This window comes from Falco rusticolus, chromosome 2, assembly GCF_015220075.1.
Source record: "Falco rusticolus isolate bFalRus1 chromosome 2, bFalRus1.pri, whole genome shotgun sequence".
Taxonomy (NCBI): domain Eukaryota; kingdom Metazoa; phylum Chordata; class Aves; order Falconiformes; family Falconidae; genus Falco; species Falco rusticolus.
Window position 1 is genome coordinate 19703213 of NC_051188.1, and position 18679 is coordinate 19721891.

The 18679-nt window shown below is 39.8% G+C and overlaps 1 protein-coding gene across 9 annotated transcripts in view; it reads left to right on the top strand.

The window, feature by feature from the left end:
• Positions 1–3036: 3036 nt before the first annotated feature.
• Positions 3037–18679, top strand: part of IFT88 (intraflagellar transport 88) — a 57041-nt gene continuing 41398 nt past the window's right edge. The window contains exons 1-10 of one of the 9 annotated variants that reach the window (XM_037376901.1): positions 3037–3134; positions 7044–7227; positions 9513–9606; positions 10628–10690; positions 11440–11496; positions 11760–11774; positions 13194–13247; positions 14782–14845; positions 14922–14991; positions 16278–16368. In XM_037376901.1, the coding sequence (XP_037232798.1) occupies positions 7208–7227; positions 9513–9606; positions 10628–10690; positions 11440–11496; positions 11760–11774; positions 13194–13247; positions 14782–14845; positions 14922–14991; positions 16278–16368 (528 nt within the window). In that variant the 5' untranslated portion in view covers positions 3037–3134; positions 7044–7207. The other 8 variants (XM_037376904.1, XM_037376903.1, XM_037376899.1 and 5 more) reach the window with 8 other exon arrangements.

Genomic DNA, 18679 nt, shown 5'->3' on the forward strand with positions numbered 1-18679 from the left:
CGCTCCGATTGGCTCCGCGCCCCTCAGTGACCGCTACTTGAGCCGCCCGGCGGCCGTAGCTTCCCTGAGGCGGGAAGAGCCCGCCCCGAGGCGGCGCACGGCCGGGCGAGAGCGGCCCCGCTGCCAGCAGGCTGCCGGTCCCCGCCCCGCACGGCCACGGGGGTAGGCAGGTCTCTGCGCCCCCGCTCACCTACCGGCAGCTCTCACCTGAGGCGAGTCCCGGCGCGCCCCTTCGCTTTCCACAGGCCGGGGGAGCCCGGCCCAGACATCGCTCGCGGTATCAGCACAGCCCTCCCCACGAACTCGCAGCGCTGGCAACGCCGCCTGGGCGCCCTCCCCGCGGGCAAGCAGGCCCGGCATGGCCGCCCTCAGGCTGGGCCGAGCGGTGCCAGGGGAGGGGGTCACCTGCCGGATGAGGGGCCGACAGCGGCCTTTACCGGGAAGGAGGCCTACCTGTTGTACCCACTTCAGGGTGGGACATGACAAAGGTTTGGGTGACGGCCACGACTTTACCCAGCCGTTAAAGTGGGCAGGCCCCTGCAGCCATGTAATACCAAAGGGCTCCAGGTACCCCCAGCTGAGCTCTGATGAACCTGAAACACACCTGTAGAATCTAGGCCTTGGGATTCACAGCTGCCTTTGGAGATGCAAAGGCTCGGGCACACTTTGGCCAAAAACAACTAGAATACATCAAACCCACTGCCCTCTTTTTTTGACAAGGGCACAAATGATTTCCAAAGTAAAGTTCAAATTTGAAACTTAATTTCATACTTTTTTCACATTAAGCAAGGCCTTATTCTTAAAAATACTTTCTTCTTGAATTCTGAGTTAAAAATATTTTTACTGTCCTTTATTTTTGTAGAAAAAGTTTTCAAAACTGTGCAAAAATGTATTACAATGTCAACACAATTCTTTAAGCTGCTCTACAACATCTACTGTTCCTGTTGGCATGCTGCCAATTTTTTCTAATTCTGCGTAGTTGCTTTTCATTTGCATATTGCTCTATAATCATGCTGGATATTCCTGAAAGGAAACAAAAGTTAACAAAGTTAGTTATTATCAAAGATTATATTACTGTACTCTTTACAAAGCTGAGAAATACTTGCAAGTTTTTCTGTCTCTCTGGCTTTCTGAAAAAAAAAAAAAAAAAAAAAAGTTGAAGATAATACATTTGCTCCCAGAATCAATGTTTCATAGTTACCAATGAAGTTCAGTGAGCTTTTGTTATCGTTTCAACCTTTGTTTGGCTATCATTTCTTCTAGATTCCAAGAAATAAATACAATGAAAGACCATATAATCACTTTGACGTCCATCCCCCTTACCAGCACTTTGCTAATTCCAGCCACATTTATCAAGGAAACAGAAATTTCAAAGTATAAATTCCGTAAGGCTTCATGAAAACTACTCAATGGATAGCAGGTGGAAAGCCAAACTAGTACCTCCCTGACTTCCTGACCTTAACACCACAAAGGTAACCTTAGACCTGCCAGTAGCTGGGAAATGTAGGTGGAGCAAAGTGGTCATAACTGGGCCAACAGGAAGACTTTAAAAAGTGGGAGAGAAGGATGCAGGACACAGTGCCAGTTCTGCTGCTCGTAGCTTCTGTAGGCTGGCATAGAAAGCATTGTTTTATGATTTTAGCAAGTACCAATTTTGCTCCTTTGAAGACTAATTCAAAATGGCACGACTTAGCACACATTACAAACACAAAGACCTTTGTCTAGCCAAAGTATAACTGAAGCAACTGATGTATACTTACTTTGTGTACTCAAGCTTTTACTTAAAAAAAAATATTACAATCCTAGAACATAAAATTAATGTCTCTTGAGCTTTGGAAACAGTTTTCGGAATAACTTCACAATCTCTCCCATTTGGAAGTACTTATCAGTTATTTTAATATCTTTTACCTCCTGAGATGTGTATTTGTACCTTAAGTTGTCTTAAGTAATAAGACTATTAGAGACAAAAGCCTTTAACAGAAAGACAAACGGATTCAGCAGAATTAAAAGTTCAGTTAAACTCTGCAGGAGGCATACTACAGAGGTTTGAGAGCTAATGATAGTTGTGATAATTAGAGCACCTTTAAGTTCTGCTGGTGAGCAAAGCAAGAGGCCAGTGGCAATGATATCTGAACTATATTATTATAATCCACATATTAGTCACAAAGCCGCATAGCTTTGGATCAGTTATTTGATTAGCGTGTGACAGTGGCAATATTCCACAATGTTTGTGTTGACCAGACACACTTATGAGTCCAAACTGAACAGATCACAAGTGGAGAGTGTAATTTGCAAGAAAAAAGGAAAAGATGCGGTGACGAAAGTTGAGGCGGACTGAAAAGAAACACTATGTCTGCGTGGCTAGGTTCAGACAAAATGGCCTTTATTGTTTATACAAACTATTTGTATATCTTAGACAGTGCAGGTGTTAGACCTTGATAGGTTTTTGTGTCCTTCTTCTTGCTTGCTATTTGCTGTTGCTGTAGGTGCCCGTATGCTGCGGTTCTAAGCTCTGATTCTTCACACCCTGTTTACATACCTGACAGTTTGTGGCTGTCTTAAAGGTACACGGCTAAGTCTTTGAAGTCAACTAACTTGTCTGCAGACCCGCTGCAGACCCCAACAAAAAGATAAAGAATTAAATTCTCAAAATTGTAAGTCAAGGGAAGAAAACATGATTTAAAAAAAAAAAAAAAAAAAAAAAAAAGCATAGTTTCATTTTTGCGTAATAGCATAAGAGTTTTTAGGCCCAGGACTTACAGCCTCCACAAACAAGGGACAGTGATTGCCCTTCCTCTTCTGCAGTTCACGTGGGATGAGCAGAAGGTACCCTAAGCCCAGAGACATCAAAAACCTGTAACAATGTGGTAAAAGATCCTCAGCTGCATTAGGGAATGAAAAGCAGGGCTTGTATTGGCAGCAGGAGAGGCCCAAGTGGAGCAAATATTCACTCACCAACATATATAATTTTTCTTCTAAGTCCAACAGCAGTGCGAGCAGACTCAACTTGTGTTGGGAGCTGGAAAGTTGATCCCTCCCTGCTTTTAGTCTCTTTCTATTGAGCATGCTCCTCCACTGCCCCAGTGAGGAGCTGTAGTCTGCTACTGGCTGTGGAGAGGGGCTGTGGAGAGGTGGTGAGTTTACTGAAGGGGAGGAGCAGGATGGTATAAAAGAGGCATGTCATGAACAAGGGGAAATAACTAGCATTAACTGTGAGCTGTTAGGAGGTGCAATATGAAGGTGATGTTAATTCCACCTTGCAGAAAATAAAGGAATTGTATGCTTCTAAAATAACAGTGTCTTAGCCTGAGCTTTTGGCATGGGAGGGAAACAGAGGCATAGTTCACATTTGTCAAGTATTAGATTGGTTTAATGCATTACTTGCTTACCAGAGCAAACAATGTACATTTCTTTTGTAATGGGCTGTGGTACATTGCTACTATGATCCTAATGGTTCAGAAAACATAATACCTTAAAGTTATACCTTTAATAACTTTATTCCTATTCTGTAGAGTTCTAACTAATGGTTTGCATACTGTAACTATAACTAGTGATTATATTAAAATTATGCTACAACTAAAACTATCGTTTTAATTATTGCTAGTAGTTTGTGCAGTTAATTTAGGTGGGATTTCACAGTGCAAATGGTCTGATGCAAATACTACCAATACTGCTAAAGTGCTAATTTTTAAAGAAGGTATCTACAGGAATCAGAAATTAAATAGTAGTAAAATAGATATTACAAAAATATGATTTAGCAAAATTAGATGGAATTATATTCTTTAACAGTAAAAATACCTGTTAACAAGATAATTTTCCTGTTGCAAATGTCTTTTAACTCCCAACTACAAGATATATTATTTGTAACATATGTATTTTTCATAGTGATGTTCTATTCTTTTTGTTTGTTTACAAATTTTGTGTAAATTAATTTACTTCTTTACTAAATACAGACTATATAGTAAATTGATGTTCAGAGCGGAACTACACCAAATATTTTCCACCTTTAGAACTGTTTTAAAATAGCTCTTTTAAAAACTTTCAATATAACTCCATAAAATATTTTTACCTAATTACATCCTCATCAAGAACCTAACCCTGAAAAAAATCTGATCCTTGTACTTATCGCATCAAGAGTAGCTCTAGAAACTTTATTTTCTAACTTGAATTATCTTTAATGTAATTTATAGATGCTTATGCGCACCAACTCAGAGATCGCAAACATAAAACTGCCTTTTAAATCTCCTACAACAGACAAAAGGCTTCTTTAACTTGCTGTTTCTATGTTGGGAAACATTAACTGGAAGAGCTTTATGTTAAAAAGTGCTACAGAGATGTGGTTTTAACAGCACAGAAATATATACAGCTAATATACAAAGATTCTAACACCCATACTGCTCATACACTTAATAGTAGAGGAAAGTAACATGCAGTTACTTTCTTTTTACAACATTTCATCTGTTGATAAGTGAGCCTGGAGTATCAAGGCTGTAACATAGACCAGTCAGCAAAATACTAACAGCTGAAGTTTGAATTTTCAAGTGTAGGAAGAGCATGATTTGAGGCTTTAATTTTTTAATTGTCTTCAAAATAAATTTAGTTACCATTAAGTTCAATTGCCATTAAATTCTTAAATTTTCAACTAAAAAAAAAGTTTAGAAAGGTTAAGTATTAGGAAGGCTTTAATTTTAAATGCATTCCATATTTTCTTTCCCTTCAGTAATTTTTAGAGGTATGCTGATAAGATCTATTCATTCCCAGAGGAGTAGTTAAATGCAGATTCACTGTTTATGGCAGTTGAGCTAGCTGAAGGGTCTCTGCATGACAGCAGAAAATCTGTGCAGATTTTCTGGTCAGTCCAGAATTCAATGCTAAAAATTACTTTTTAAATATTATAATGGGAGAATTACTTTTTCAATTTAGACTGTTCTCTAAAAACACCAACTAGGGGTTGATCAGGCAAACAGTTAAACGGCCAGAGCAAGGGTAAGGTACACACTAACAGTGATTAAAACAGGCAGACAGTGGCCAGTAACCCCTGAACCCAAGTCAGTAGGTCCTGGAACAGTTTGTCTGAATCCTTGTTTGCAATGTTACCACTGCAAAAAGACAAATTTACCATGTACTGAAAGGCAAAGAAATTAGTACTGTTAAGTATAGCTTCATGGTCTCCTTAATCTGCCATAAATTTTCACTGAATTCAGTGGATCAGGTACTTCACGTCTTGAAAGGTAACTGAAGAAAAACCTGATCATAAACCAGTTTGCTTCAGCTGCACAAGCATCTAACTTGATGCCAGTCAGAGGACTGATTTAGGGCAGCAATCAGATGGGAAAAGACTGGAACAACTTCATTTAGTGACTGTGCTGACTTAATCAAATTTAAATGATCAGGATTTCACAGCATACAACATTTTTGGGGCTGTATGCTAAATTTTCTTCTTTTTCTTTTTCTTTTTTTTTTTTTTTCCACCTTCATGTTCCAGGTTGCCCTCTGGATTTAGCCAACACCAGTAAAGACATTTACGTCGTAAGGGTTTCTTCCTGTAGCATGATCTTGTTAGAACATGTCTTATAATCACAACCCATGAGTAGGGTCCCATGTTGCCACAAAGGATCCTGAGATTTGGGGGATTTGTGTTAAATCTTCATGCATTAAGCTCTATTTATACTTCATAGCCCCAGAAAAAAATAATTGTAGCTTGACACAGCTTTTAGAAATATAGAGTCTGTTGAGACTCTCATGTTGTTGTGAGAATATCAGAAGTAGCTGTCAGCTGGACTGACAGGCCTAAGGAGCCAGGCCAAGAAGTATTCCCAGACTCCTGACCAGCGTGCTCCTATGGACCAGACACTGAAGCTGTCTGTCTCTGGGGTTAAAATAGCCCATTACAGTGTTAGCTAGTTATCATGCTCCCAAACAGTTCTCAGTATGGTCAGGGACCATACAATAGCTGGTTTGCATGTATACTCCCAGTTTTGGAGGGTAAGACAGTTTGGTAATATGAACATGGTCAGATTCCAGTGGTGTCTCAGCATCATCACATTTACAAGATGGATGCATTGCCTCCTTATCATGATGCCTTCGACTGCCTTAGATAATTGGGCTGAAACATTAGAATATGTTGGGCACCAGTATACCCAGGTCCCTGATATGGACAAGCTGGGTAGCAGAGCTAGGGATCCTGCCACAGAACATGACTGCTGCTCGGATACATATGTATGTGTCTGGGGACCATCAGAAAAATCTCAAAGCCATAGGCTCAATTATATATGAGGAGTCATATGCAGAAAAAGGGGGCTAAAAATGTCTATATATTTCTTATGCTGAAGTTCATAATTTGTAACTCAAGTAATTCACCTGAAAGTTTTTCCCACCTTAAGTCTGTTATTCTGTGAAATACTTGTATTCCAGAAACATCAGGTATAAAGATTGGCATGTCCAAAGGTCCCAAGTCTAAAGTTTCTGTGTGAAAGTGGTTCGTGCATGGAACGTGAACAGGTTAATGCAAGAAGTGATAATGTCTTAATACTTCTTTGTGTTATCTTTGTTTCTCTTGTTGGGAGCCAGAGTAGAAAGACCTTTCACTCATATCCTCTGTGCCTTATCTCTTCAGAGAGGACTTTGAGGCTGAAAGAAGGTGAGCAGCAGAAAGCGCTGACATTGCATAATGCTCACAAACCCGGACCATAAAAAGGGTGTTCTGACTGATTCTGCACTGTATGCAGGGGTAGGTTACAATTGGTCTCGTAAAATATTTTCTCTCTCAAAAATACTGTAGGCATGTTCAGAGATCCCTGCTCTATTCTGTTTCCCATTTAGGCATGGGAAGTTTTCCCGAGTGTAATGATTTGCTGTGGGAAAATCACCTGAGACTTGACCAGGTTTCCAAAATACCAGCTAAGAGAAAGCAGTAAAAAAAGTTACTAGGAATCATCTTTTTCTAAGACATTAGGGCCTTTAATATTTTATTTAGTTTCAGACACTATGGCAGATGGGAAGCTTTACTGACTTCTTTTATTGAGCCTTTCCTTTTTTCTCAGCAAACTGGAAGAAATGGTGTTGCTGAGCACCCCAAGAGTGAGTGGTGACTGTGATGAGGTCTCTGAGCGGAGACAGTGGCTGCTGCCTGATGGCATTGCCTGCTGGTGGAGCCCTGCCACGCTCCAGATGGCACCTGCCAGCAATGATCTGAAGCTGAAGAAACATGTTCAGAGATACTCTCAGGTATAGAACACATGCTTGGGCACAAGGGTTGACAGCTATGCGAGAAGCCATTTACTTTACCATAGTAGATTTGTTTATCTGTCACAATAGCAAATCTCTAGAATAAAATACCAACTTTCACCATAAAGTGAGAGCAGGTTGGCTTTACTCTTGGGAAGAGACACAAAGAAATTTAAACTAGGTATAAGGATGGGAGGTGTCCTGAGGTCCCTTCCAGCCTGAATTATTCTATGACCCAGTAATCCTAAATTTCCCATTATGGAGAAGTCTTTTCCCCCCATGCTGAACGCTGTTTAATGTTTCAGAAACACTAACTCATTTATCCTAATAATTTTCCCCTTTAAATTGGCAAATATTATCAGTATATCACAGACTTTTGTTTGCACACAGCAATGTCTGGCAGATAATAGATCTTGTTTCCATTTATGTTTTCCTTACCCCATGGACTAAAGGTAGGCAGCCTGCGGAGCAGTCTGAGTCGTCTGCTATCCTTCACAGTAGCTTTTGTGCCTCTTCCCAAAGGTGAAGAAAGCACAGTGGGAAACAAAATTTGTTTGTATGGCCATCACAAGGCAACTTTTATTTCTTGGCACACAGGCTCCCACCTTAGAAGCATGCGTAACGTAACTCAGGAAATCGAGTGTATGTTTAAATGTTTGCAGGATCAGTTCAGAGTAAGCCCCACAACAAGCAAAAAGTCAAATTCAGCTCGCATTTTAGCTTTAGCTTAGCAATCAACACAAATCCACCTGAAAAAATGTGTCTGGGAGAGTTCAGAGCAGTAGTGTCCCACCTAAAAGATGGTCATGGAAATATTTTGGATTTGTGGGGGGTTCCTCCCAGCAGTTAGGTATCTTAGAGGACAGAATTTTTTGCCGAAACGAGGGTTGGCTGGCTTTTTCCTAACCGAAGGCTAAGCATGCCCAAGCCGATCGTGGCGGCCAGCAGAAGCACAGCGATGGGATCAATTTTGGGAGCGGCACAGAGCCTTTGGCGTCCTCCTCCGCCATTTGCCGCAGGGACGGCCCCTCACAGCGCGGGGGGCACGGGCGTCGGCAGGCGCTTTGCGCATGCGCCAGCGCCGCGCACGCCCTGCCCCCCGCCCCCCCGGCGCCAGCCCCTCCTTCCCCCGGCGGCTAGGCGCGGTGCATTAGGGGGTCGCGTCCGCCGGCTTCCCCCGTAGCAACGCGGCTCGGGCTGGGCCTGGGGCGGCCGGTGCCGTGCTCGGAGCGGAGAGAGCGGGCCGTGTGCCGCCGGCGAACGGGCCGTGTGGCAGCGCGTCAGGGCTTTGGCATCGTCGCCTTGGTTCGCTGAGCCTCTCGCCGGCCTGCCGCGCTTTGCCTTGGAGCGCGGCCTCGCCGCCGCCCTGGAGGCGCGTCGCTGCCGGCGGCCCCGCTTCGGGCGCTGACTGAGGAAACCCGGCAAACCCGCGGTTCGGCTGCGGGCCGCGGTGCGCGGTGTGCGGCTCGGGGGAGGCCCCGGCCCAGCGGGAAGCAGCGGCGGACGTTCTCCCGCTGGAGCGGGCCCGGCCCTCGGCAGGGTGCGCAGCGCTTGGTCCTGGCTAGGGCTGACTCGCGAAAGGGCGTGTGCTTTGCGATACAGGTGACATCAAATGTTACCTTAAGGTTTTTATGCAGATAGGTAGCCAGGCAAAGAGGGACCTCCTCTGTGGTCTTTCCCGCACTGAGGACGCTAAGTGAGGGCAGCCCTACTAGACACTGAAGTATTTGTGAAGAAAGACATTGGCACCCTGGCTTCTTTAATTCTAGTTTGCAATAACCATTTGAATCATATGAAGGACGTTGCGTGTCAAAAATAGTTGTGGCTGTGCTGATGCACAGACACAGGTGAAGGAAGGAAGATTTGAGACTGGAAGAACTGTCTTTCATGAGACTGCTATGGTTTGGCCTAATAACAAAGGCAAACTTTAGAATGTGAAAGGGTTATCTTCAATCTGGATTATCTGAGAATGTAAAGATACTGTCCTAAAAGTAATACAGATAAGATAATTTAGTTTTAATGATAAATATCTTTAAAACCATTTTTATAAATACCTAACAAAACAACTCTCTGAGATGGTGCCATTTACCATTTTTTATAGGTGAATCCTAGTTTTTATGACAAATTGTAGTTTATTTTTAATTCTAAAGACAGTGATTTAAAAACTAAAATTAAATTGGAGCTCTTCTGAACTTGGGCAAACCTTGTTATTATTTATATTTTACATTTTTAAAGATATATATAAAACCACTGAGATAACATTTGGCATGTTAAATGTTTCACAGAAAAATGATGCAAAATGTGCATCTGGCTCCTGAGATTGATGAAGACGATCTCTATTCTGGCTACAATGATTATAATCCCACGTTTGACACAGAGGTAAAAATATTTGCTGTTTCCCATCTTTTCCCATCCATAAGATTGTAACTTCTAAGTACAAGATAAGAACATCTGGGTATGGTAATGTACAAATGTACTACTGCTTTGAAGTGAAATTTTCTTTATTTAGCAAGAAATTAATATAAAGATTCACCAGGCTCTTTTTGAGTAGTTATTTCTTTGATAGTTTTCTATTCCAACAAAACACTTGTGTGCTTTTTGTAGCAGTTCTCATATGCTGTAATGGTTAGAATCTACAAAGTATAAAATCCTAGTTATTTGAAGGCCATATTCACATTTAGGCATGTTCAATGTGGTGTTTCCCAGACAGTGTGCAGCAGGAGGTTTTCTGACAAAAGAGGGTACTTACTGGTTGGTAGGTCTCTGATCTCTTGCTGTGCTGCGGCTGAAGGAGGTAACAGTAGAGTGGAGTCCTGCAGGTCTCTGCAATTGGTAGAGACTTAAGGTAAGCCTGCAGACCACTTTCTGGTAACTGCTGGTGTAGTAGCATTGGAACAACAAAAGGGGGTTATTTGATCCAAACCTACCACCCTGCTCAAAGCAGGACCACTGTTGCAAGACTTGGCATCTTGTATGAAATCCCAATGCCAAGTTCGTGGTAGTTGCAGTGTGACCTTAGGGATATGAGAACTCTTAATGTATTGGCATGACAGGCATCAGTGTTAGAATTTAGAAATAGTGCTAGTAGTAAGCTTTTGGACAGAAATAAAATTTTCAGGTTACATCTTATCACTCAACCTCTACTGAGAAGTGTGTTTTTATTTTTCATAGAATAATGAGGTTTTACATTTCTTAATGTAAAATACTAAAAAAGATAGACCAAATAATATAATTGTTATTTATTGTCAGTAAAACCTATCATTCAGCTATCTTCAGGTCAATTATTTTTGGAAGAGTTAATTTTTTACCCATCTGCTTTTAGTGGTCCTAAGATTCTGAAATTGTGAGTTTGGGTGTTGTGGTTTTAAAAGGGTTGATGTTTTTATTTTATCTTTTCTAGGATTTAGAAAATGATGTAGCTTTTCAACAGGCAGCAAGAACAAGTCATGGTAGAAGACCCCCTGTAAGTACCTTTTAAAATACATTGCAGTAATGTAGACCTTCTCTAGAACCTGAGCTGTAATTTTGGCACTGATACAAACTTGTCTGCGGAACATTGTATCTTTTTTTTTCTTTTTTTCTTTGTCTACCATTAACATTAAGATACAGACTTTAGTTATTTGTATGAAAAATAAGTAAAAAATTAGCAGAGCACAAGTTCCATTAAGTTCTGGAGTTAAGCTAGAGCAAACAAGGAACTTTGGTTGAAAATGTGTATTCTTGTTTGATAAAACAAGATAAAACCTTGTTAAAAAGCAAAATGATATGTTCTGAAAGGACTTTGTTTAATATTCTATACATAGAATTACTGGCTCTGACATACAATTACAAGGTTGAGATACATACTAGACAGTTGGATTTAGAAATCTGAGTATTACTATTCTGACAATTTTCCCCTCCATATTCATGTAATTTATATTAATTTTCTTACCTTAATTTAGCTGTGACTTAATCAGTTTTCAAAACTAGGTATAAATTTGGCACCTGCACTTCAGAAGTACATACTATATGTCTAAAGAAGAGCTGGAACTGACCAAATGATATTACTGCTTTGCCTGAATAATCTGGTACTACAATCAGAATCCTTTCTATCACAATTGAAGCATTATTTCTGTGAATTCACTATAGAAACTATATAGAAAGACTAACAGTTAACGCATATAGGTCTTAATTGGTGGGAGTTTTTTGGGGTTTGGGTGTTTTTCCACTCAGGTGACAGCCAAAATTCCTGGTACATCAGCTTCAAGACCTTTAGCTACTGGATTTGGGGTAGGTTTTTGTTCTGTTGTATTCTTAATGAAAAGGAGGTATTTACCAAAAACTAAATTTGCCATTTAATCCCTTGCACAAAGTGAGCTCTTCTTATCTGAGTATGTCTTTCCAGTGAACTACATGTATTTGTTAATTTTAATTAATTCACAATAATGCACCTGGTCAAGGCATGGTTACTGACTTTTTTTCCTCTTTTTTTTTTTTTTTTTTTTTCTCTTTCTCCCAAACCATACTGCAAATCAACTTCTGTACTGCATAAGGTAGTAGATTCCAAGGTATTAACCTGATTTTCTTGCAGTGTGGATTGTTATTTGGGCTTGGGAAGGTTTTCTGGAAGTTGAGGTGAAAGTCTTAAAAATACAGGCTTTGAAATCACCTTTCAAAATAAAGTTGGTTATATTCTTTGGTATACTTAACCTACTGTAACTCTTAAATCACTAATACATTAACCTGGTTTGTTGTGGAAACTGAAGTTACGCACTAGTGATGTATCCACTATCCCCTCATCCCAATACATTTTTAACCTGTTGGCCTGTATCTGTCAAATTTGAAAAGACAGTGCTCTTAGATATAAAGTTCCTGAAAGTTTTATGACAAATAAAGAAGAGATGTCATGTTGCTTTAGATCTCTCGTACAAGTTAGCTGGGTGACAGTTTCATCTAAAGAACACCTACATTCTATTATGTCATCCAAATACAACCTTTTACTCTGAACCTTCTGTCACCTGCTCTGCATATATTCCTTTTGAGTGCTTTTTAGCAGTTGTATTTGCAGATGTTTAGTGTAGGACTACACTCTAACAGGAAAAGCTATCTTGTTAAAGGAGTGCATAAACATCTCAGCCTTTATTATCCTTAGGAAGTGCTTTTTTATCTGCAATAGTAGAGCTGGAAACATCCACAGTATTGTCCACTCCACACCAGCACTACCTGTTTCACTTTGGAGATTTGCTTCTCCTACACTACAGTTCTTGTTAATGTAGATTCAGCCTTAGCAGAAAAAATGAAAATCATGATGGGATGGGTAGTGGGTAAAATAGTAAAACATAGGCCTCTGACTTGGAATTAGGAGAATGCTTTTTCATGGCTTGAAACCCCTTATTTTTGTCTGTATGATATATCTGTAGCAACCTTTAGCACTTACCACTAAATATTTAACGTTTATTTCTTTACATTTTTAACTACTACAGAAGGACGGTATATGACATGTCAGCTAATAGAAAAGACCCATTGGCACTTTGAAGTTAAATTGTATTTATTGTAAAATAAATGTGCATGGAAGTATGACTTAATCTATCGCAGTATTAATCTCTTATCAGCTGTAGTCAATCTTCCTGAAGTATTTTGTGTAAATTATTTGTTCAATTTAAATATAGTAGTTTCAATAATTTAATAATGGAAAGTACTGCTGCCTCAAATTTCTGTGTAATTTTTTTTGGAAGGTCTGACAAATATCCAAACACATAAAAAAACCATATTGTGAATTTGTGCTAACTGAAGTGTCCAACATCTTTAAGTCTGCCAGGCCCTGGTAGTATATTGCATATGAATAACATAAAAGGGAACTTTGCTATGAACTTACGTGAGAGTTAGATAGACTTTTAAAACTCGGTGTTGGGAAGACTGCACGTAGCCTTTTACAGGCTTTTAATACTCTGTGAATGCTACTTTCAAACATTTACTTATTTTTGTAGTCAAAGACAACTTTAACTTCATCTATGGGAAGACCAATGACAGGAGCTATACAGGTAAAACTTTAAATATTTATGTGTTGTATTGATTTGGAACAATGAAAATTTCTGATAAGTGTTTATGTTTGATACAAGTATTTAGAAGTTTATTGAAATAATACAAATATTACAGTGTTTTAATTTGTCCTTTTTTGAAAATACTACTGTCAGAAGGCATGAGGGTTGTGATGAGTATTTTATTTGAGCACAAGGCTGGAAGCAATACCAGCGTAGTGCTCTTTAACACTTACTGACATGCAATCAATAGTTTTTCATTAAAATAGGGAAGAGAAGTAGATTCTGGTTTTCATGTTTTTTCTTACGTACTCTTAATAAGAATCTGCAGCAATTTACCAATTACTTTCCTTCCACAACCATTAAGCATATTGACTTAACATTAAATATATCTATAGTGACTATATTCTTTTGTCTCAGCCCAGGTGGGAAACGGGAATTATCAGGGAGCATCAAGACTAGGGCTAGTCCCTAACAGGAGACCCAGGAGCCTAGGGGGAAATTGCATAGCCAGCAGTGCCGGGGCCTCACCAGCCAGGACCCAGTCCTACAATACCTGAGCAAGGCAAATAGGATCCACCCAGAAATACTGGCCATGTCCAACCAGAAGTTCAGAACATAAGGCAATATCATGGTGATGAGGCAGGTCCAAGGTCAAGCCAAAAAGTCAGTGCATGGGCCAGGGTTAGAACCAGTGATTGCTGGCCAGGCCCATAGTGACAAGGTAAGGCTCAGATCAATCCAGGAGGTCAGCCCTCAGTTTGAAATCTGGATCCAGGGACTCTGTGGCCTGGCATAGCTTTGGCTGATGTAGAAATCAGTAGTCTTCCAACAAAGCTCAGGCAGAAACCGAGGGATCATAGTTGAGCTTAGATAAAGCTCCTGGACGTGTGGGTATGGTGTGTGGCTGGAAGCCCCAGGTGAGTCTGGTCAGGGCTGTTAAGGTTGGTTAGTGCACTCAGTGTCCTGACAAGAAAGTTTAATAAACTGGCATGAGGTGGGGTCAGACATTCTTGTGTTGGGAGGCATTGTCTGATAAGAAGTTACAAATAAATAAAAAAATTGTAGTTTGTGCCTCTCTTGGTTTGGATTAAGTAAAACATTCTGATCCATAATCTCATAGGATTCTTTTTATTGTCAATAAAAATTAAAAAAAGCAACTGAGTTCTAAAACAGTGTGACAGTAAGCTAGAGTACGCTACAGATCTCAAGACCAACAATTCTTAAGAATTTCCTAAAAATAATTTGATTTTGAAATTAAGTATTCTGAATATGTATAAAATTTACACAAAGTAGTAGGTGTTTCTTTGTGTCAGTTACAGTTTCCCAACAGTGTTTGCTCCCCTATTTTGTAGACAGACAGTTACGATCTATAATAGTTGAGAAATACAAATTTTTAAAAAAATACTCAGTTTAATGAAGTGGTAACAACTGATTTTTGTATTTAAAGGTTTTGTAATATGTAACTGATGTCTGTGCTGTCCACAACCAGTTTTTTTAGGAAAATGATTTTAGTATGTCTTTCTTTTTATTTAAGGATGGCATTGCTCGACCAATGACAGCAGTGCATGCCGCAGGTTACACTAAGGCAGCTATGAGAGGTACAGTTTGTAGAAATTGCCAGCTGCTGGAGAGAGGCGTTATTTTACAATTTTCAGTACTCTGTTAATTTTGCAGGTTCTTCATTTGATCCTCTTGGCCAAGCAAGAGGTCCTGCTCCACCTCTGGAAACGAAAAATTTTGACAGGTTTGTTTGGTTTTGCATTAAATTATTTCAAAAAATTAACGTTAAAAATAAAAAAGAACATGGGTAGAGTTTTAACTGCCTAGATGTTTTTAAAATCTCAAAGGGCCAAACTCTTCACTTTGTGGACTAATGCCACAAACATTTATGCATGTGGTTAGCTGACCTGCCAGAGTAGTTGCACTGACTTTCAGGAACTTCTGATTTCAGTGATTTCTGGTTCTGACTGTAGCTCAGCAGCCTGGACGTAGTTGTTGCCACACAAATGCTGTGATACTTATATAGAATTGTGGAGGATTACGGAAGAGTGTGTGACAGGCAAGGAATGCCATGATTCTTGCAGCTGCCTGGGAAGAACTTGGGGGGTATTTGCTTGCTGTTTCTCTCTGTTCACTCTGACCTTAGCATTTGAGGTAAAATTTACAGGTTGGTGTGAATGTGAGTTTGCTCAGAAAAAGTCATTGAGCTTTTCAATACAAAAGCTGTATTCCTCAAATATAGCTATATATGTGTCGCAGCACTCTCCAAACTAGCTGGCTGCAACAAGATCTTCTGCCATCTCATACCAACATACTCTTCATGCCAGTCCCTCTGCTGCCTTCTCCTAGTCTCTCCTCACCCCGGGTGTACGTTCTCTCTCTCTGCTTCTTCCTTGGCTGCCCAACCACTTAACAGAACCAGCCACAGCTGCACCTTATCTACATCGGCCAACCCCCTGCCCCTGAAGCCAGCTCACAGCTGTAGATTATCAATGATAATTAACCCAGCTTCATTCCTCTACATATAAGAAAAGGGAATCCTACTGAAATGTTTGGTTATTTAACTGAGGAAAAAAAATCTAGATGAATGGTATTTTATTAAAATCTGCTTTTGTAAGCTGTACTTTATAAAGTATATGTATGCAAATAAAAGCTCCATTAATTGCTTTTAATACAATATTTCATTTCACTAGGTGTTTGATTTGAAAGGTTTACCAGCCCATCTGTTCGTTTATCGTTACTTCTCCTGAACAAATTGGGTCTGTGAAATTTGGCTTGTCTGTCTTGTTCTTGGAGAAGGATTTATGTTTTGGTAGGTCTCTGTTCTCAGATTAAAAGTGTGAATGTGCTCTCTTTGGAGGATGTTCTCTGGGCATAGTTTCACACTGTTTTCTTTGATGGGAAAACCAGTTAGTGGTGACATGTGATACATCTCTGTTGTTTTACTGAGGAATCCTGTGTAAAAGCTTAGCTTAGCATTTGCAAGTTGCATTATTAGTGTTAATCCTTTTATTGTTATTTTTATTTTAGTTCAGAAGAGAAGATTAGGCAGTTGGAAAAAAAAGTGAATGAACTGGTTGAAGAAAGCTGCATTGCTAACAGCTGTGGAGACTTGAAATTGGTAATTTTTCTGGATTTCACTTCACTTTCTCAGTGAAGAATGATTTGTATAGATAGATATTTCAAACTGACTTGGATACAGACATTTCAGATTATTAAAATCATCTTAAATTCTATCTTTTTTTATGACTCTCTTAATCCAGTGGTACCTTGTATTGCAAACAAAAAGTAGGAGCTTGTGTATTTCTTGTGTATGTATTTGTTAAAGATTTCAGTGTTACAAAACCTCCCTTCCCCGTATCTCCATTGACCTCTTCAAATGGGTTTCATCAGTTAGTCATACTGGCACAGATCTGCCCAGTCTAACCTATGGACTCTATGGGAGTCGGTGACCCTTCTTCAATATCAGGCTTATATTTTGTATCTCTACAGCGTTTGATCCTCAGATGTTTAAGGATCTTGGCTGAGTGACATTGTTTCATTGACATTGACATAATGTAATTTTCATCCAGGACTCACAGTCAATATCATTTAAGCCACCTCCACAGTACCCTTCCATGTCAGGGGCTGTTTGATGTTAGACACTATATTGCTTTTGTTCCACTGTAAGGGGTCAGCATCAAGATGAACTATTTCATCTTCTTTCAGTCCTTCAGACAAAGGGACTTTCCAAGCTAAGCTAACCCTAAAGTGCCAACACTAGTATCCTTCGTAAGGCAGTGTCAGTAAAGCACGTTAGTCTTGGGTTGCAGTATGTCAAAATAACCTCGTAATGCTTCCTTCTTAGGGCAAGGTTTGTTTTTATTCCGTGTGCTTTGGACTGGCCAGCTCCAGCTCCTAAACTACTGGAGGCAGAGCAGGCTCAACTGCTAGAATTAAAGATATACATTGGCTTCTTAGGGATGTAGACTTCCTCTCTGCTAATCCATTTCCCTCTCAAGTTGATGGCGTCTGATCCATAAGGGGAAAAAATTAACTAAGCTATGAGAGGTGATGGTTCTTGCACAGTCATTTGAGCTGTGAAATTTTTAGTCTAGGAGTGTATTCTGAGGAGGTATTGGAGTACAAGAATGGGTAAAGCATCTTTCCTAATGTCCGATACGGATCCTAGGCTAGATGGCCTTTGGTTTGATCAAATTCTCATGTTTTGGAGCGTGAGCTCCAAAATTCATTGCAAAGATTAGATATGGTCTGTAATAGAGCTTTGCTATGAATCAGGAAAATTACATCATTTGTCCATTGTACACAATGTCTGTATTTGTGAATATAATTGTGTGTATTTGGCAGATTTCTTAATTAGTAATCCTTTATTTGCATGTTTCAGGCCTACTGTAGGTGAGATATGTTATGGTGAGGTATGTTATGGTGGCAGAATCTGCCCTTTGTAGAGAAATATCCAGTGTTCCATTAAGAAGCATACCTGATTTGAGGTTTTCTCCTTTCTTTAAGATAGCAATTTACCTTTGGAACTAGTACAGCAAGAATGTACTTTTCTTGTCAACGATTTTGTCTGGTGTAGTGTGAGTATTTTTCAAATACAGGATAAGATGTTCACCCTATTAGGCTATGACTGGAAGCTGTCTTGAGGACTGTCTTTCAGGATGGGTAACATCCCGTATCTTTTTGCCTACTACGAAGAAGCATTGTATCTGTTTCTTTTGAGGAAGACACCAAAAACCAGCCTGTTCCAGTGCTCTGCATGCATACTTGTTTCTCTGACCAAAAGATCTGGTATATACCTTTCTTCAGTTTTGCAGCAATTCCAGTGATCCTGATCAAATTAAGACAAGACTGAACATTGATCATCTTGATTATGATAGATCAGCCTAGACAGTTCCAGTATCAGGATGACACTGTACTGTGTGAGGACTGCCTTTATGCTTGTGCCTACTAGAACAACTGTCTGGAATCCTGGTCTATCTCATAGTCCTTTCCAATAATTTTTGGATTATCTGTTGTGAGCTAATAGCCTGTAGCTCCTTTGAAGAGAAGGATTTCACTTAGGATATCTTCACCTTGCAGCCCACAGTGTAAGGAGTTTACTTCCTTCGGGAGTTAACCAGGTTTCTAATAGTGAAACTCTGGGTCCCAAAGTGGAACTTAAATCTGGTGTTTAGACTGGATGGGTCCACCCTTCAAACTGTCAAAGATTTTCTTATGTTGTACTTTCGTAATAAAACTTTTTTCCTGCTGCTGATGGCTTCTGTTCAGAGAGTATGAAAGCAGTCTATCTAGTTATGTTCATTTAGGATAAGTATCCTTACAGACCTATCCTAATTTATTTCTCGTATCATATCTGAATTTCGTCTTCACTAGGAGATGAGCTAACCTGTTTTGTTCATTTTTCTTGAGCCTCTTGCATATATGGTCAA